Source organism: Mus caroli, unplaced genomic scaffold (genome assembly GCF_978045245.1).
Source record: "Mus caroli unplaced genomic scaffold, Mus_caroli_1 scaffold_39, whole genome shotgun sequence".
NCBI classification, from domain to species: domain Eukaryota; kingdom Metazoa; phylum Chordata; class Mammalia; order Rodentia; family Muridae; genus Mus; species Mus caroli.
The window spans coordinates 834577-855195 of record NW_028227294.1 but is presented as its reverse complement, the minus strand read 5'-3'; the positions used below and the strand labels follow the sequence as shown (position 1 = coordinate 855195).

Sequence of the window (20619 nt, the reverse complement as noted above, 5' to 3'; positions counted from 1 at the left end):
TTAAGGAGTCTTTGACACCAGATTATAGACATAGATCTGGAGATCACCATGAAACTTGATAAAGTACACAGAAGGATTGGCAAGAATTTGGTAAACAACCTTTCCAAGATTTTTGGAACCATCCTCTCTGGTGTATTGCACCCAGTTTCCTATTAAGAAGTCACTGTTATCATGTGATATCAACTCAGAATGAGGAGTCTCTAGAATGATGTCAAGGTTACCTTCATCGTAGTCATTAAGGAGCTGATATATGTAGAGGACCGGATCCTTCTTGTAGCTAATGTAAAACCAGTCCTTCATGACTGGCACCTGGGCTAGCACCATCCCATTCCAGTTTTCCTCAGAGCCATGCTTTCCCTCAAATTTGTGTTGCATCGCTCTGCCAACCAGGCTTCTGGCGAGGTGGGCATCCCTTATCTGAGGAAATACTGCATTGTGAGGCAAAACCTTAAGATTTGAAATCCTCTCTTCACTGTGGAGCTCCTGTCCATAGACGCTGTCAATACCGTCATACTTCAGCAAATAAAGAGAAGAGTTTGTTGGAAGTTGATCTAGAACTATGGTCTTCCAATGGCTGACAGGTTCATTACCTTCATTCCAACTGTGAGAAATTCTGCAGCCGACAATAATTCTCAGGGCCTGGGATGAAGGCATCCTCCTCCTCTTCTTTTTGAGGGATGTCCTGCTCAGCCTCTTCAGAGGTATTGTCTTCTAAATAGTTGTAGAACTGGTGTAGTAGGCCACAGCAACCCTGGTCCACTGTCTTGTGACTATCATTCTTTGTTCAATCATCATACTTGGCCATTATCTGGGTTTGAAGATCTTGCCTGTTTAAAACAGAAACAATGCTGTTGCCTCTGTCATAAATATGACATCTTAAAGGGTAATGGGTGTGGGGTGTGAGAGAATGCTGGACCAATGCTCTTCTTTAAGAGAACTTCTGGGTAGGTGAAGAAGGCTATGCTAGTCAGGTGTGTACTTCTAAAGTCAATTTTATCAAAATAAGAAGTTCATAAGCCAGCCATTATTGTGCATGCATTTATTCCCAGCACTCAGGAGGCAGGGTCTGGCATTTTTCTGAGTTAGAGGCCAACCTGGTCTACAAAGTTAGATCCAGGGCAGCCAGTGATATACAGAGTATTCCTGTTTCAAAAAGAACAAAAACAACAACAAAAAAAAACAAAACAAAAAAAAAACAAACAAACAAAACAAAGAACAAAATAAGAAAAAATGAACAAAGAAAACAAACGAATAAAAAGAAAATTTAATAGGAGATGGTCATGACCTAAGTCTTTAATCCCAGATTTCAAGGGGCAGTGGGAGGCTGACCTTTGTGACATCAAGGCTAGCCTGGTCTGACAGCCATAGCTACACACAGAGAAACTCAAAATAAAATTAAACAAACCAATAAACCAACGAACAAGGGATTCCAGGAAATGAACATAGGGAAATTAATAAGTAATTCTCTAGAGCTCAGAATAACATACTCAGATAAAAATTTCTTCAGCCCTGAGCTAATTATCCTCTGCTGAGGAAACTTTCCTTAAGTGGGTAGGTCAGTGTGGAAGTTGGTATGTCTGTTGCCCTCAAGGATGAAGCAGAATAGAATTAAAAAATGAGCCAGAGTTGTCACCATACCTCTCTTGTATTTGCATGTTCTGAGCTAGGTGGCTACTTTCACAAATATCTACCTAGGGACAGAGCACACAACTGGCCTTCTGTATTGTGTCTCCAGACCCAGTCCCAGGCATATTATTGAAGCCATTGCATCTCCGACTTCAACAAGATCTCAACAAGTCCATGCCATATCAGCCATTTAGAAGTAATATCTTCTAAAATGCACATGGACAAAGGGGAGTTTTGGCATATTAGTGGAATTCTGAAGGAGATATTGTTAGCAAGGTTAATAAACTCAGGAGATCAAATAACCTAAACCATCCACCCTCCTAGATCCAAAACATGGGAGAAATTAGAATGTACAGTTACTCACTGTAGGAGGGGAAACATATATCCTTAAGGAGCCATGAGAGTCCAAGATACTCCATAAATATACATACCCCAAACAAATGTCCTAGTTTTCAAGATTCTGTCTTCTGAACCAGGCCAGGCACCAAAAGCCTCTGGAACAACTTTTTGGGTCAGGAGCTGACCTGGCATTCACACACCACTGTGAAGATATTGAACCCAGCTTCAAGGAATTCTAGTGTCTCCAAGTGGAATAGATGTGCAAACTCTGACCAGTGCTCTGTGACATCACCCTATCTCAGCTTACATCATAGAACCTCTATCAGGCTGGTTCCATCTGGAGTTACACTCAGAAACATTGAGCATCTAGAATTTACATTTTCATATGGCCTCCTAGAAATCCAAAATAAATCCCCACAAAAATGGCCTGATTACCTGATTCACATTCTGCCCAAGTAGATTCACTCTTGTATCATTTTTATTGTGTATTTGTTTGTTTGTTTGTTTGTTTATTCGTGTTTTTTTAGGGGGGGTTGTTTCTATTTTCCTTCTGTGAAAGTCTTCAGTGTCTGACACAACAGCATTCTTGGTGGTTATTTTCCCTGTAACAATCTTCCCCTTTGGTTATCTTTAAGCTGTTCTTGGAATCAGAAATGTTGCCAGACTCTTGAGGCAACACACTAGATAGCACACTATTCATTTTATCAAAACCCACAGTTAGAGGAAGAAAATTTTTTATTCAAAGAAAGCTGGAATTTGACAGGATTGAATACCTTGTATTGAAGCCAAAGGCAATCATGAATTATGGATTCTTTGCAAAGTGCAAGGAAATCATAGTCCTTGGGCCTGCTTACAAATTTGAGATAAACAAAACAACATGATATCTAACAGTAACATTTTAAAGTTCTTTAAAATTTACCACCATTTCTGTTTACAAGGAATTTCATAGATTGAATGCAGTAAAACAGGATGAAATAGATAATGTAATTTTACTTTTGAAATATGGGTTGACAGAATACTGGACACAGGTAAGTATGGAATTTACTTACAAATTAGAGGGCACTTTAATTGTTCATGCCACATAGATCTTCAGTTCTTCAAAAAATCTTTTTCAGTCTCCTCCACTGTCCCCACCACACTGTACATCCTCTTCATAGTGGATGACACTAACTAATTAGTTAGACTCTTCCAGCTCAGCCATCAACAAAGGATCATTCCTTATAGATGTGGCCACATGTCAGTGTGATGGGGGCAGCCTTCATCTGAGGTACTATCTTCCCAGTTTGATTTTCGTTCCAATAATAATCTAAGAAGGACCACTACACATCCATATTATCAATGTTGATTGTTATAATGTGTGAAATAGAGAAGCTATGGAGGAAATATAGATGTCAACCACATGATGAATTTATTAAAATGAGAGAGAGAGTGAGTGTGTGTGTGTGTGAGAGAGAGAGAGAGAGAGAGAGAGAGAGACAGACAGAGACAGAGACAGAGACAGAGACAGAGAGACAGAGAGACAGAGATAGACAGAGATAGAGAGAGAGAGACAGACAGAGACAGAGAGACAGAGAGACCGAGAGACAGAGACAGAGAGACAGAGAGACAGAGAGACAGAGAGAGAGACAGAGTTATTTCTCATCTATGTTTACTAGTGAAGGGTTTTGTTTTCAGAAAGAATAGATGGGAATGGGAATTATGTTAGGTGAGACAAGCCAAACTCAAAATGACAATTGTCAAATTATAATTTTAATAAGGCACGTTAAATGAAAGGAGATATTTTGAAAGAGTATGGGCAGCAGCAGGGGGGGTTGAGCAGGTAGAAATGGAGAATACTGGGGAGGATGAAGATGGTTAAAGGACAGTATAAACCTGTGAAAAGAGTCACAACAAAGTCCAGTGACTTGTACACTTAAAGCACATTGGTATTAAGTAGAAGATTCTAAATGATGGTTTGATTAAATTGGGAATTTTAGCTTCAAGATACTATAAAATTTATTTTTATGTTTCTACTCTCATGTGAATGTTGCATTTTGGGCTAGATATGGTTGATAGGATATGGCAAGGTGTTTACATCTTTGTATATTATTATTCACCCTAAACACATGTCACTCACTGGGCTGCCATGCTTTCATAGGGAAGGAAGTAGCTACAGATTTTAAGTGTACATGAGGTAGAAAGAAAAATGCCCCCACATGACTATAGGTTTTCAAATATTCACCTTCATATGTTGTTTGAATGTGTTTCCCCAAATGTAATTTTCTGTAGACTAATCCTCAGGTTTTAATATATTAGGAAAAATTGGACTGGGTCAGGAGGGATAGGACCTACAAATAAAAATCAATGAATAATGCTGTCATAGAAAAGGTTTAATTATGACAGGGAGTTTGGTTCCCTCTTTTGTCTTTCTAGCCCATTGGATCCCTTCTGTGATTTCAACATCTCACTAGAATTTCTTTATCTACTGATAGTGTCTTCTTCTTGAATTTCCTGACTCCTGAAAAGTAGTCATGCAAAATAGGCTTTATTATATACTAGAAATCACTGTCATTCTTTTTGTCAATACAACATGTATGATTATGTCTCAGAATCATGATCAACTGAGCCATAGGGGAAAATAATTAGGCTATTTGTGCTGACTAAAGACGAGATGAGTTCAGTGTTATCATGTGATCTCTTCATGAAAGAAAGCTGCATAGTGGGTGAGAATAGATTAGAGAGTTACAGCCCAGGAGGGACTCAGCCATCTGCTGTTGGCCTTGGAGATATAAAGGGACACTACATAAGGGATCCCTAGGAAGAGTGCCAGCCACTGCTTTTAGCTAGTGGAACCATTTTTAGAATCACCATTTTCTAGAATTTAAGAGATAACTGGATTACTCTAATTTACTAAGTACCGCCATTTGATACATCAGTGATCATCAACAAGCTGTACAGGTGTAGAAAGAAGGTTGGAGACTCAGAAGAAGCCTGTTCTTGAAAAACCCTCTGCGTTCAAGGGTGGGAGACATCTGCCCAGCAACACTAGATAAACATTATACATTGGTAATGGTACCCCCATCGTGTCCAGACTAATGGTTTTCCAACCATGGGTTGAGACTCTTCTCAGTGCTCAAACAACCCTGATACAAGTGTCCCATATAATATATCTTGTTTATAAGATATATACATTACAATCAATGACTATAACAAAATTATAGTTTGAATTTGCAATGAGATAACATTACGATTTGGGAGCTGTGTTTTAAAGGGCCACAATATTGGGAAAATTGAGTACCACTAGTCCTGACTCTTCAAAAGCATGTGATTCAGGATCATCTGGAGGAATAATCCCCTTTACTCAATCTGATAATCCCGGAATACATCACCCAAAATTGTGAAAGTTAAACAGCTGCCTTACAATAGTCTATAAGCAGGGAATGCTCTCATCTTAGATTTCTTGTAATTTATTTTATTTTATTTTTAGAATTTTAGAGTTTTTTTTTTTAATTTTTTATTTTATTTTTTTATTTTATTTATTTTTTTTTTTTTTAGAACTTTGGCATTCTCTTTAGGGTTTCAGGTTTTTATTTAGGGCTTTAAAGTTTTGTTGGTATGTTTTACATCGTTAAAGGGTTTTTTTGGATTTCAGTGTTTTGATGGGTTTTTAGCTTTTTCTTTTTAAAGGATTTTAGGTTTTTTATGGTTTTAGTGTTTTTTGTGTCTTTTTAGTGTTCTTCAGTTTTTCAGAATTATAGGAATTTTCTTAGTGATTTAGGATTTTTTTGAAGTTTTTTTTTTTTTAAAAAGAAATTTCATGGTGTTTTCTTGTTTGTATAAGTTTTTAAAGGAATTTTATGGTGTTTTTAAATTTTGGGGATTTTTTTTGGAGCCTTAGGGTTTTTTCTTATAGTTTTACATTTTTTTTTAGGGTTCTTGAGGTTTTGTAGAATTTTAGTTTTTTTTTTTTAGGTTTTTAGAATGTCTTAGGATTTCTTAAGAGTTCTTGTTTTGTTTTGTTTTGTTTTGTTTTGTTTTTATGTTTTATATGGTTTTTTTTTGGTTGTATTTTGTTTGTTTGTTGTTTTTTCTTTTTTTTTTTTACGGCTTTAAGTTATTTGAGGGATTTTTGGTTTTTGTTTTAGGGTCTTTGTAGGGTTCTTGGGTTTATTTTGGTATTATATATATATATAATATATATATTATATATATATAATATATATATATTATATATATAATATATATATTATATATATAATACCAATATATATATATAATATAATAAATAATATTATATATATATATATATATATATATATATATATTTCAATTTAGGATTCTTTTTAGGATTTCAGTTTTTATATTCAGGTTATTAGGATTTTATACGTTTTTTAAAGTGTGTTTCAGAGATTTGGGGAGATTCAGGGTTTTGATGTATTTTAAGTACTTTTAATATATTTTAGGAGATTTTTTTTAGGATTTTAGGGTTTTTTGGGGGGGTCTTTTTATCATTCTTGAGTTTTAAAAAAGAATTTTGGATTTTTGGTGATTTTTTTTAAAGCTTCATTTTTGTTTTTGTTTTTGTCTTTGTTTTTGTTTTTAATTTTAGGGTTTTTAGGGATTTTTCAGGTTTTTTAAAGAAGATTTAAATTTTTTTTTGGTTTAATTCTTTAATTTTTTTTAGGGTTTCAGGGTTTTTTTTTTTTATTTTTAAATAATTTTAGGGTTTGGGGATGTTATGGTCTGTTTTTTTTTTTTTTAAGTTATTTTTAGGGCTTCTTTTTAGGCTTTTATAATTTTTTTCACAGTTTATTTTTTTTAGTTTTTTTCTGATTTTAGGGATTTTTATGTGTATTTTAAAAATGAGTTTATTTTTTAATTTTTTAGCTTTATAAGGATTTAGGATTTTTTTTAGGATTTTCATAAAAATCTTTAGGGTAATTTTGGGGTTTTGGGGGTCTTATGTATTTTTGAAGGTTGTTTTTCGATTTCTAGGGTTTTTTTTTTTTTTTTAGAAGTTTAAAGTTGCTTTGTTTGTTTGTTTGTTTGTTTGTTTGTTTTATTGTGTTTCATGGATTATTTTACAGCCTTAGGGTGTTAGGTTTTATATTGTTATTTAAGATTTTTGGGTGTCTGTCTGCGTGTGTGTTAGGGATTTTTTTTTTTTTTGGAATTTTAGGGATTTTTTGGGGGGGTTAGGTTTTTCTGAATTAAAGAATTTTATTTAGAATCAGTGTTTTTTAGCATTATAGGTATTTAGGTTTCTTTTTTTAAGATTTCAAGATTTGGGGGGAAATTCAGGGTTTTTGAAAAATTTTTTAAGGAATTTTTTTAGGGTTCTAGAATTTTTTTTAGAAATTTAGGGTTTTTCAGAGTTGTAATTGTGTGTTTTTATTTTGTGTTTCTCTTGTTTTTGTCGTTTGTTTCATTTTAGGTATTAGGGTTTCCTGGTTTATTTTAGGGTTTAATGTACATTATAATGTTTTATATATATATATATATATATATATATATATATATATATATATATATATATATATATATGTTTATTTAAAGGTTATAGATTATTGTTTTTGAGTATTGGTTTTGCGTTTCTGGTTCCGAAGATTTTATTTTATTTTATTTATTTATTTATTTATTATATTATTTTTTTTTTTTAGAAGTGTAGGTTTTTTTTTTTAGGGATTAGGGTTTACTTGTTTATTTTAGGGTTTTAGGTTCATTGTAATGTTTATATATATATATATATATATATATATATATAACATAAATATATGTTTATTTGAAGGTTATAGTGTTTTGTTTTTGAGTATTGTTTTTGGGTTTGGGGGTCCTAAGTTTTTATTTTATTTTATTTTATTTTTTTTTAGAAATTTAGGGTATTTTTTTTTTTTTTTAGTGTTTTAAAATCTCCTGCAAGTTTTTGTTTTTGTTTTTGTTTTGTTGTTTGTTTGTTTGTTTGTTTGTTTGTTTTAGGATTTTTTTTTAGGACTTTAAAAAAATTAGGGTTTTTTAATATTTTTGATTTTTTAAAAAAGTCTTTAGGGTTATTTTTAGGGTTTTACGGATTTTTTAGAGTTTCAAGATTTTTTCTTTTAGAGTTTTAGGGTGTTTTTAGATTTTTGAAAGTTTTAAAAAAAAGAATTTAGGGTTTTTTGGCTTCTTATAGGGTATTTCTTTGTTCTTTGTTAAATTCCCCCTCGACCCCTTCCTATTCCCCGGGATGTATGCTTTAAAACCAGACACATCAGCCTAATAAATGGAGACTTAATAGGACCCTCTGCTTGGTTTCTAGCTTTTCTTCCCCTTCCAATCCCATTTCCTCCCAGGTTTGCAGTACCACTCGCACCCATGTATAACTGAACCCTATGGGACTGGATAAGGGGCACCCAATGTGAGGGCGAGTTTTGGATCTTATTTCCTTCCAGTGCAGGTTCCAGAGAAGTTTGTCCTGACCCCAAGAATTTAGAAGTAGTAAAGGACCCCTTCCACTGCTCATAGAAGAGAGAAAAGTCCTTGATGAGTTGATTCATCTCCACTACAGGAACTGGGAAACAAACTATCAAAGGAAGCAGCCTTTATAATTTGCTTAAAGACAGCTCTCATGGAAAGAGGAGATAGAGTTAAAAAGTAAGATTTGATAAACTTTTATTTTGTTTTCATAGACCAGGCATGTCCATGTTTTTTTTTTATAGTTGGAGCAGAGATACATTGTAAGAAATGGAGAAGAGTAGGTAGAGGACTAAATGAAATTTTGGCAAAGCAGGGCCCTGATGCGATGCTGTTCCTGAGAATTTATTTACTTATTGGAGTTTATTCCGTGATTTGGTATAAAATGCAGCTGATGATCCAGAGAAACAGCACCTTTTGTCAGTTGCAGAATATTGCCTCTATACCTTGTCTCAGGAAGCTTTAGAGGGCTCCCTCCCTACTACAAAGCCTCCAAAAGCTGCAGACAGGTCTGAAGTCCCACAGGCTGCTCTTTATCCACATGTCCAGGTAACCACTTTGTCTGAGCAGCCCGCCCAGGGCAATCCACCACTGATCAATCCAGTCTTTAAGAAATATTTGGCTTAAAGCCCTTTAATTTCAGAGGACTCAGACACTTTAGAGAAAGAGGTAGTTCGCCCAGTAAACCTGAGCTGCTGTCTTGCTTCAGCCCCTCCCTGCAGTGCCCCTCCCTATCTGCTGCCTATTAGTGCTTCTGCACCATGGTGTCAGGTTTACAGGTTTCTATTCTCATTGCTGCTAAGGATAAGCTGGTGTCTCAGGTAGCAGGATTACAAGAAGTACTAAAGCTACAGCAGCAGTATGCTCGCCTTTCTAAAGAGCTAGCTTCACTCTAAAATTGCTTAAAACAGACTATCCTTGTTCCTCCTCCAGCTGCAGTTTCAGGAGGCATAAAAAAGAAAGCTCAGTGAGCCATAAAAACCAAAACATTGGCTTTCCTTGTAATGACTCGCTCCAAGAGAACTGCTAGCTGTGACCTGCCCACTTCTATGGCGGAGGAGCAGCCCCCAGCCACCTGTGCCAAATCTCCTTCTGCAGAAATAGGACCTTTAGAAGTGCCCCATGCCAATTTCTCTGTAGACACTAACAGCGAGGGTGGAGAAGATTATGAGAGTGATAATGAAGTAGAAATCAAGAAGAAGAATTAACTGTCCCTATTCAACAGACAGAGTTTCGTAAGCTAAGTTTTAAAGACTTAAAAGAGCGTAACTCTACGGTTAGAACTTATGGTCAATCTGCCCCTTATATGCTTTCACTCCTAGAAGCCCTCCCAGTAGTGATTGGATCAAAGAGATTTAAACTGTGTTAACTCGAGGATAGTTTTTCTCATGGAGGGTTGATTTCCTCAATAGGTGCCAGACCATTGCAGTAGATAATCAGAAAAACCCTCCAGTGCCTGGACTGACTGGACCTTGGAAAAGCTTTCTGGTCAAGAAAAATATTTAGCTAAGGCCAGGCAGAATTTGCCCAGTGGGTCTCTTGGCTTAAACTGCTAACACAACATTGGGAACTTGGCATGCTATTCCTATGAAAGGTTCCATTATTTCCCCTTTAACTAAAATCATTCAAGGAACCCAAGAAGACTTTAGTGAATGTGTTAGTCATTTGCTTGAGGCTGCAAAAAGGACCTTAGGTCATGAGGATGTGAAAGAACCTAGTGGGGAAACCCCCACTCAACTCCCGATTCAGCGTGCACCCAAGAATCACGAATAGAACACAACGACTTGATGTAACAACAAGAGGTATTTTAATGGCGGAGCTCCACGCATCTCACACAGGAGACAGTAGATTAGACCACGAGGCTTGGAAGCTAGGTGTTTTTATAGAAAAAGAGTGAGGCTGGGGGAGGAATTGGCACGGTTTCACATGATTGGTCCATTTAAACATTAGCAGCCTGAGGTCAGAGGGGTGGGAGATAGGGAGGCAATGGGCCTGCCCGGGCATGTCTTGGTCTGTTCTTCTGTGTTCTCAGCCCCAGGTTTCAAAGCTCACAAACAACTCTTTGGGCTATTTGACATACATTACATGAATCACAGGTCTCAAGTTCTATTTCCTTTCATTCCCCTCTTCTTCTGTTTAGACTAATTCTAATCATAGAATTTTAGAGATTGGTGTCCCCTAACTCTTCATTTACCTGAACTATATGTTGATATTGTCTCTGAAGAACCATGAGTTTTACTGTATCAATTCTACTCTGGATGAAAGCCATTCCTCTATTTATTATACAGGGGCCGAAAACTAAAGCTAAGCATATCATAAGGATTGGTCCAGCTACAGCGGAAATCAAAGAAGTTATCCAAGATGGTCATAATTCAAACCACGTCTCAAACCACCCACTTTGAGCATCCAATTCCCATTTCCTTCACTCTAATCTTTCTCTCAGTTTCTGCATAGAGTCTCTAACTCTTCCTGTATGATCTGCATAGAAGCAGCACTCTTCTTTAAGGGCGGCACACAGTCCTCCTTCTTTTAGGAACAACAAATAAAGGCCTCTCCTGTTCTACAAAACTACCTCAGACAGGGAGGTCAAAGATTTTTCTAAAGCATCAATGGACTTTTCTATTGCCGTTAGGTCTTCATTGACAGCATCCCGCAAAGACTGAATTCCCTGTCTTCCTTCTATCAAAGCTGACACTTCTGTCCCCACTCCTACTGCCATACCTATTCCCATGAATGCAGCCAGGGTTAAAGTAATTTGTTCTCTTTTTGACCACCGGCCAGCATAGCTTTCTTCTAAACTGGATGCAGGGTGATAATATATGCGGGGTAACAGCTAGATCATGACACAAAAATCATGAGTTGAATTAAAAACCTTAGTTGATACACAGGGAGTAAGTCCTGTATTGCAAGCCCACCATCCAACCGGGGAAGATACAAGATAGTAATTAGCTTCCATTCTGGACACAGACTGAATTTGTCTGCATAGGTGTTTGTGAGTGGAAATTGGAGTGCCTATAAAGAGACCTGGACTCCTCACAGATACATCAGTCAGGGTCAGTTTTTGTCCTGTTCCCCAAGAGCAGGAATTATGGCTGCTGATTCTGTTGAAATCTCCATTGAAGGCAATTTCTTCATAATAAGGCGGACCCGAGGACAGGGATAGCCAGCAGTCCTCAGTAGCCCTTGGATCAGTTCTATTAAGGGCATAAACGGCTCCTCTCAGTAGGTTAAACATCCTCTGTCTTGTTGAAGGAATCTCAGTGGTAATAGTTAGAGGTACCTGAGGAGTGGGAGGTTGGGTGATAGCAGCCATACTAAGGTGGTCTGCAATCAATGGAGTACGCTGAGTAATAGTATGGGTGAAGGGTGTGGACTTGGTTGGGGGGCCTAAAGGATTGTAGGGGGTCTCTATTTTTAATCTGATAGTGAACAATAATCCCTCATCATATCTTTACTTGTAAATCCTAAGACCCCAGGTATACCCTTTTGTCCATCCCAGAGCTCTTTTCCCTGGTTCAGTAAAGGTGACATGGTGCGGATGGCACCAGTCAGTACACTCGTCTAGGTCAAATCCTCCAGGTACATAAGACGCTAGGGAATAGTTGGCTGTTACTCTAATATATTCCCAGCTTGAGGAGGGCTTCCAGTTGGCTGTACCTGAAATCTCCCAACCCCAGCTCTTGCAAAAGAAGTCAGCCTTACCTCCACAAGTTGGATTAAGGGATTGACTTTGGTGGGGCCCGGAACAGACAAAGAAGGAATGGGTTCAAAGCATACTTCTATCCCTTTGGTTAGAGCAACCACCCCATGGGTCTCTCGAATGTTTTTCTACGTACGGACGGGGTGTTAAAGGTGCCCTCTGAATGTCAGAGTACCCCTCCAAGTCCCATCCAGTAGGGGCTCCTATAGCCAACTTACAGATGTCAGGGAAAGATCAGGCCACCAAGTTCACAGAGGGTGTACCTTGGCGATTGTCCATACAGCCCTACCCCCCTCATTGAGTACCTCCCACATTTGTTCAACAGGACTGTGGGGGGTTGAAGTCCTTTGGGATTGCTCCTATGAAGCAGGCACAACTTAAAAGGGTTAGTAGTCTACTCCAAAGCCCACTCATCATGGCTGACTCCAGGGGGTGCTCTCTTGACGTGGGATGCATGGACCCAAGTGGGGATTCCTTCCACTTTGACCACGGTGGGCGTTGTCAGTAGCACCAAGTAGGGTCCCTTCCACCTCGGATCTAGGTTTCCCGCTTGGTGTCTCCTCACCAGGACTGCGTCTCCTACTTCAAACTGGTGCGGCACCTGTGTGTCACCAGCAACATAGGTTTCTTTTAGCTGTTCCCAGACCTCTTTTCTTACTATTTTGAGAGCTTTTAATCGAGCCAAAATACTAGAAGAAGGAGAGAAAGACACATCCGGGCGATTCCTATCCCCTACAGTCATAAAAATGGGTGGGGACGCCCCATACATTAACTTAAATGGAGTTAGGTCAAGGGGTCCAGGTGTATTCTGAACCCTGAACAAGGCATAAGGGAGAACGGCTGTCCAATCACTTCCGCTGGATTCTAAGGCTATTTTATTCAGAGTCTTCTTTAGGGTTCTGTTCATCCTCTCTACCTGTCCTGAACTCTGGAGTCTGTATGCACAATGTATTTTCCAATTTGTCCCCAGTTGCCTGGCCAATCCCTGACTTACCTGGGAGACGAAGGCAGGTCCATTGTCTGACCCCATTACCTTAGGTATCCCAAAGCGGGGAAGGATTTCTTCAAGTATCTTCTTGACCACTACATTAGCCATTTCTTTCTTGGTGGGGAACGCTTCGACTCATCCCGAGAAGGTGTCTATAAAAACTAGGAGATATTTATTTCCATACCTAGTTGGTTTAACCTCAGTGAAGTCAGTTTCCCAGTAGGCTCCAGGCCTGTCTACTCGCAGTTGTTTTCCTTCCTGGAGCTTACTAGACTCAGCATTGGTAAGTGCACAAGCAAGGAAGTTTTTTATTATCTCCTCCACAATTCTCTTTAATCCAGGAATGTAATAGGGGGACTTACTAACCAATTTTAGTATTTTTTTAGTTCCTAAATGAGTCAGATGTTGTATGTTAGCTAAGTAATCTCGCCCCTCTTCTTCTGTGAGGGTTCTTTTATTTATTTCCTCAGCAGCAGGCTGTTGGGTTCTCATCACCAGTAATTGGCCCTTGGGCTGCTTTTTTAGCTTCTTGGTCTGCCATTTGATTTCCTTTTTCAACGGGCCCAGTTCCCTTCTGGTGTCCTGGGCAATGGATAATTGCCACCCAACGGGGCAAATGAACAGCTTCTAATAAGCTGAGAATTTCTTCTTTATTTTTGATATCTTTCCTGGCAGATGTCAGCAGACTCAGAGTCTCACCTTTCAAAATCGAACAAGGGCTGGTTGTTGGTGTGTAACCTCAAACAGAAAAAAACGTCTTTAAGATCCAGGACTGTGTACCATGTCCGACCAGGTGGCAAGGTGCTGAGGAGGTTATACGGATTTGGCACCGTGGGGTGTATGTCCTGAACTCTCTTATTGACTTCTCTAAGGTCCTTGACTGGACGGTAGTCACTGGTCCCTGGTTTTTTTACTGAAAGTAAACGGGTGTTCCAAGGGGATTTGCATGGGACCAAAATGCCTTGTTGCAGCAGTTTGTTGATTTGGGGGCATATACCCTCTTGAGCTTCTCTGAACATGGGATATTGTCGGACCCCTATAGGGGTGGCCCTGGAATTAAGTTCAATCACCACGGGGGGGACCAGTTTTTGCCATCCCCACTTCTCTCGTCTCTGCCCACACCTGAGGGTATCGATTCAACCAGTCCTGTAATCTCTCATGGGGCTTTACTTTATTTTGGTAAAGTCGATATTCCTCTCCTAGTTGTAAAGACAGCTCTAGAGTCTGGGGCACTTTTATTCCCCAGAAAACCTCCCGCCTATGAGAGGTGAAAGTTATTTGTGCTTTTAACTGGTTAGTAAGTCTCTCCCCAATAAAGGCATAGGACACTCTGGAATGACTAGAAACAAGTGAGTTACTCAATTTCACCCTATGTCTACTACTTGGGATGTGGTCCATGGATGCATTTTTTGTCCCGTGGCCCCAAACACCAAGGTTTTTTCATTTTTCTTCACTTTTCCTAGAGGAGTTTTAAGTACTGAAAATTCGGCTCCCATGTCGACTAGAAAATCCTCGGGGGTCCCCTCCACTTCTAAGTTTACCCTAGGCTAGGGGAGGGGGTCCAAGCCCCTTTCCCCCCTAGTCTTCATCTTCTCCAAGAGAAAGCACCTTTACCTCTTGGTTTTTGTTTGTTTGTTTGTTTGTTTGTTTGTTTGTTTGTTTTTGTTTTCGGACAGTCGCTCTTCCAGTGGCCCATTTCCTTGCAATATGTGCATTCGTTCCTTTCCAGGCACTGTCTGCCTTCTCAGGGTCTCCTTGGTCCCTGCTGTCTTTTGTCTCCCAGGTTTCATGAATGTCTACCTCTTCTTCCTTTATCTCTTTCTCCTACTGCGGCCAGGATCCTAGTCAAAACCTTTTCTTGCATCCTGTCTCTCCTATCCTCATCCTCTCTTTTCTCTCTTTTCTCTCTCTCTAACTTTTCATCTTCTGTTTCTCTCCTATGATACACTTTCTCTGCCTCTCTAACTACATCCCTTATGGTGTAATCCTGCAAGCCCCCAATTCACTGTAACTTCTTCGTAATGTCAGGAGCCAACTGGCCAATGAAGGCCATAAGTACTGAGGCCCTTTGACCCTTACGTGGGGTCGAATGGGGTATATATCCTATAAGCATCCATGAGCCTGTCGAGGAAGACTGAGGGGGGCTTAGTCGCTCCCTGCATAACCTCTCTTACCTTGGCCAGATTCGTGGGCTGCCAGAGAACACCTTAGAGACCCGCCACTAGGACCCAGCAATAATTGGACCGTCGTTCCCTACCTGGTGCCATATTATAATCCCATTGTGGCCGGGTTAGCGGGAATCCTTCATCTATTTCAGCTGGAGTTTGGACAGGGCGCCCAGCCTCATCTCGGACGTTTTTCTGAGCCTCGAGGAGAATTCTCTCTCTCTCCTCGGTTGTGAATAGAGTCTGCAGAAGCTGCTGGCAGTGATCCCAGGTCGGCTGGTGTGAATAGATTAATGATTCAACCAACCCAGTGAGTCCTACAGGGTTCTCTGAAAAAGGGGGGTGATTAGCTTTCCAGTTATAGAGGTCAGAAGAGGAAAAAGGCCAATACTGTAGGGGCTGTAGACTGTTCAGATCAGCAGGGGGAGCTCCAATAGCCCTGAGGGGGAGCACCAAGGTTGAATCCTCAGGCCCCTCAGGAGTGACTCCTTTCCGGCTCCTTGTTCCTGTGGAGGGACCCCCTCCTCCGGCCGGGGCCTGAGGCAGGGGTCCCTAGGGAGCTGAAGGTTGGGGCTGGGTGGCATATGGTGGGGTTTGAGGGGTGTCAGGCCACTCAGGGGGTTCTTCAATCTCTGGATAGATCTTGGGGTATTTCATCACTGGTGTGCTGCGATCAAAATCTCCCCTGCGCAGTGGTTTTGGTTTCTCTTTCTCACCATTTTCTCAGATGGCTAGAATCTTGGTGCCAGGGCGGAGAGGTCGGAGGAATGGGCGAACCCACGGTGATGGGTAGCGAGCCAAGTCCTCCCATACTGTGATGTACGGTTGCTGGTCTGGATACGACCCCGGCCCCTCCTGAAAAACAATGGCCTTCACAGCCCTTATGGTGGGTAAGTAAAAAATTCCTTCTGCTTGCCAACCTACTCCAAAAACAGGCCATTCCGAGGAATAGAAAGTCATCCATGGCTTTTTCTTCACTGTTACTGACAAATTTTGTCCTCTAGCCCTAACGTCCGTTCAATGGTCCCTAGTCAAAGATAAAGAAGTAGACACAGTCTGTCCCATAGTGAAGAATAAGAATAAACACAACACAATGACAGAGACAGAAAACACTAAGACATCCAAACACACCCATCCGCGTCTGGACTTATACAACCAGCCAAATGCTACCTCTGATGGAGTGGGATTCCGTGTCCACTCCGCTGGCAGGAAGAGCACTCACTCTTCTTCACTCTGCCAGGCAACAGCCAGGTCCTCCTGACTGTTCCGTACCCTGGGCACTCCAAGGTCTCCCTCGGAATGTCTTCCAGGGGTGCAGCCTGTGGGGAAATAGACCGTCCTCTTCCCACAGCCACTAGGGTCCTTATGGTCCTCAGTGGCAGCTGCCAGAATACAGAATACCAGAACTGGTAACACAGGTGGGGCTCAAACCCACAATCTCAGAACTGAAAAACTAAGACACAAATTCAGCAGTGCCACACTTAGACACTTAGACAACAGACAACATAACAAGACTCACACAAACAAACGTACCTCCAAGGGGTCCTTCGGGGTTCCTGGGTGTCAAGCAGATCTCTTTGGTACCTATAAATGAAAGAACCTAGTGGGGAAAACCCCACTCAACTCCCGATTCGGCATGCACCCAAGAATCACGAATAGAACACAACGCCTTGATGTAACAACACGAGGTATTTTAATGGTGGAGCTCCGGGTCGAAATGTATCTCACACAGGAGACAGTTGATTCGACCACGAGGCTTGGAAGCTAGGGGTTTTTATAGAAAAGGAGTGGGGCTGGGGGAGGAATTTGCATGGTTTCACATAATTGGTCCATTTAAACATCAGCAGCCTGAGTTCAGAGAGTGGGGAGGGAGATAGGGTGGTAATGGGCCTGCCTTGGCATGTCCTGGTCTGTTCTGCTATGTTCTCAGCCCCAGGTTTCAAAGCTCACAAACAACACTTTGGGCTATTTGACATACATTACATGAATCACAGGTCTCAAGTTTTATTTCCTTTCAGATGCAGACAATAATCTTGTAAAACAACTGGCTTTTGAGAATGCTAATTCGGCTTGTAAGGCAGTCCTGCCTGGTAAGATTAGGGACAAAGATCTTAATGAGATGATTCATCTTTATCGTGTTCCCTTACAAGATGTCCAAGACAGTCAATCTTGCAATGGGTGCAGCTCTTCAACCTCTTATGGCAATAGGCAAGGCTCTTCAGCAAGCTGGCCTACAAACTAGTTGTTTTAAGTGTAGCTAGCATGGACAATTTGCATGAAAGTGTCCCACTGTGCCCTCCCTTAACGGTGCTCCAGCACAACCTACTGACCGTTCTTTTCGGCCTACATGGCCTTATTTTCTTTGTCCACACTGCAAAAACGGCCAGCATTGGGTAAACGCTTGCAGAGCTCAGACAGATGCATCTGAGAATCCCCTGCCTCCCGTTCAGGGAAACGGATATGGGGGACAGACCAAGTCCCAAAAACCATCGCATTTCTCCCAGACACGGGGTACAGCCAGCAGACAAATCAGCCACTGGTCTCTCCAGAGCCATGACAGGCAGCGCAGGACTGAACTTGTGTTCTGCCACCAGTGCAAATTTAACACCTGAGCATGGCGTTTATATCCTCCCTATGGGGTCTATGGCCCTCCTTCACCTGATACTTATTATTATTATTTATTATTATTATTATTATTATTATTATTATTATTATTATTATTATTATATATTAGGGCGTGCTTCTGCCACTTTGAAAGGACTTACTGTCCATCCCTCAGTAGTAGATAATTACTACACCTGAGAAATTAAAATTTTAGTTAGTGCCTCTCAAAGACCAATTTCTGTATCAAAGGGCAACGTTTAGCTCAAGCCTTGCCTCTACCTTTAGATACTTCGGATCCAGCAATGGGCACACATCGTGGTTCTTCACAGCCAGGGTCATCAGATCTGTATTGGGTACAAGCAATTACCAAAGATTGCCCTACACTCTGCCTTAAGATAAATGGCAAGAGCGTTGAGGACCTTTTAGACTCAGGTGCAGATTCTCCTATGATTTTACAAACTGCCTGGCCTGCTACTTGGCCATTAAAGACCTCTTTAACTCATTTACAGGGAATTGGACAATCAAGGAATACTCTCCAGAGTTCAGAGTTATTGACTTGGGAAGATGATGAAGGAGATTCTGGTTCTATTCAGCCTTATGTTGTCCCTGGTCTGCCCATTAATTTATGGAGAAGAGACATTCTTTCTCAAATGAGAGTCATTATGTGCAGTACCAATGGAGTCATTACTCAACAAATGCATATTCCATGTTAACTCCATGGACACAGACTGGGTAAAAATAGCCAAGGGATGCCTGCACCAATAAAGGCCACCCCCAATAGATCAACCAGGTTTAGGTTATGACTCCTATTTTTCATTAGGAACATTGCTCTCCCTGCTCCTCAGGCAGATAAGATTACATGGAAAGATGATACCCCTGTCTGACTTGACCATTGGCCCCTTCCTGCAGAAAAATTGTCAGCAGCCATAGAGTTAGTATAGGAAATATTGATAGCTGTACACATTGAATCATCCTCTTCGCCTTGGAACACTCCATTCTTCTTGCCTTCCTTATTCCCTTCCTTGCTTCCTTCCTTCATTCCTTCCTCTCCCTCCTCTCTCTCCTCTCTCTCTCTCCTCTCTTTCTCTCTCTGTCTCTGTCTCTCTGTCTCTCTTGCTATTTGTCTCTCTGTCTCTCTGTCTCTTTCTGTCTCATTCTCTCTGTCTTTCTCACTGTCTCTCCCTCTCTTTCTTTCTGACTATTTGCCTGCCTGCCTCACTTACCATCTGCCTGTCTGCCTGTCTGCCTGCCTGCCTTTATTCCTTCCTTCCTTCCTTCCTTCCTTCCTTCCTTCCTTCCTTCCTTCCTTCCTTCCTTCCTTCCTTCCTACCTTCTTTATCTGTTTCTTTGTTTCATTGTTTCTTTGTTTGTTTCTTTGTTTGTTTGTTTGTTTCTTTCTTTCTTCTTTCTTTTCGTCTTTGTTTTTTGTTTCTTTCTATTTCTCTCTCTCTGTCTCTCTGTCTATCTGTCTCTCTCTCTCTCTCTCTCTCTCTCTCTCTCTTGAGTTTTGGAGATTAAATTTCTCTGTGTATTTCTGGTTGTCTTTCAGCTCCCTGTGGAGACTTGCTGAACTTTAAGTAAAAAAAAATACCTACCTCTCTCTCCCAATTGCTTGGGTTAAAGACATAGTCAAACATTGCCTGGGAAACCCAAAATGTTGAAACCTCAAATATAAAAACCTAAATATTTTTTTTTAGAAAAAATCAAGTAGAAAAACAACAACAACAACAGAAACCTAAGCAATACAGTAATGTGCTAAAAAAATGAAATAAAAGAAAAATTCAATTAAACCGCAAATTCAAAAATACAATAAAGTGATTAAAATGAAAAAAAAAAAACACTAAAAATACACTAGACGCTTGAACAAAAACAATAACAACCCCTAAGAAATACAGTAAAATGTTCAAAAGAACATGAATTAAAGTAAAGCCTAAATTAAACCCCAAATCCTAAATTACACTACAAAAAAAAGATAAAACTGTAAAAATACACTAGAAGCCTGAAAACAAAACAAATACAAACAAACAAACAAACAAAAATGAAACAACAAAAACTCTAAATCACTCTTGTAAAAACTATACAAAAATTTTAAAAATTCTAGAAATCTAAAATAAATACACACATAGCCGAAATGTCCTTGAATATATATATTTGTTTGTTTGTTTGTCTGTCTGTCTGTCTTTCTTTCTTTCTTTCGTTCTTTCTTTCTTTCTTTCTTTCTTTCTTTCTTTCTTTCTTTCTTTCTTTCTTTCTTTCTTATTATTATCTATCTATCTATCTATCTATCTATCTATCTATCTATCTATCTATGTAATTCTGTCTTTCTTTTTCTATGTTTCTGTCTCTCTTTCCTTCTTTCTCAATTTCCTTCTATCTTTAAATCCTCTTTTCGTCTTATTATTATTTTTTTTAATTTGTGTGTGATTTTGGTGACTGGGCTTCTCTGTGTATACCCTGGCAGTCATGGAAATCACTCTGAACACCAGGCTGGCCTGGTTCTTAATAAACAAAGAAAAAAAAACAAAAACAAAACAACACTAAACATATACTAAAACACTTAATGCCTAAAATCTCTAAAACACTGTTCTAAAAAACTAATATATGTGTATGTGTAGGTGTAGGTGTAGGTGTAGATGTAGGTGTAGGTGTATGTATATTTACATTTATATGATTTTTTAAAGCTTTGAGGTTTTCTTTGTATGCTTTTAATGTTTTTAGTGTCTTTTTAGGTTTTTTACAAAGGATTTTTTATTTTTTATTTATTTTTT

At 39.7% G+C, this 20619-nt stretch overlaps 1 protein-coding gene across 1 annotated transcript in view; it reads right to left on the bottom strand.

The window, feature by feature from the left end:
- The window catches only part of LOC146999787 (Y-linked testis-specific protein 1-like), a 62026-nt gene continuing 41407 nt past the window's right edge, over positions 1–20619 (bottom strand). The window contains exon 2 of the mRNA XM_085834442.1: positions 1–711. Coding sequence (XP_085690568.1) covers positions 1–711 — 711 coding nt within the window. The remainder of the gene's footprint in view (positions 712–20619) is intronic.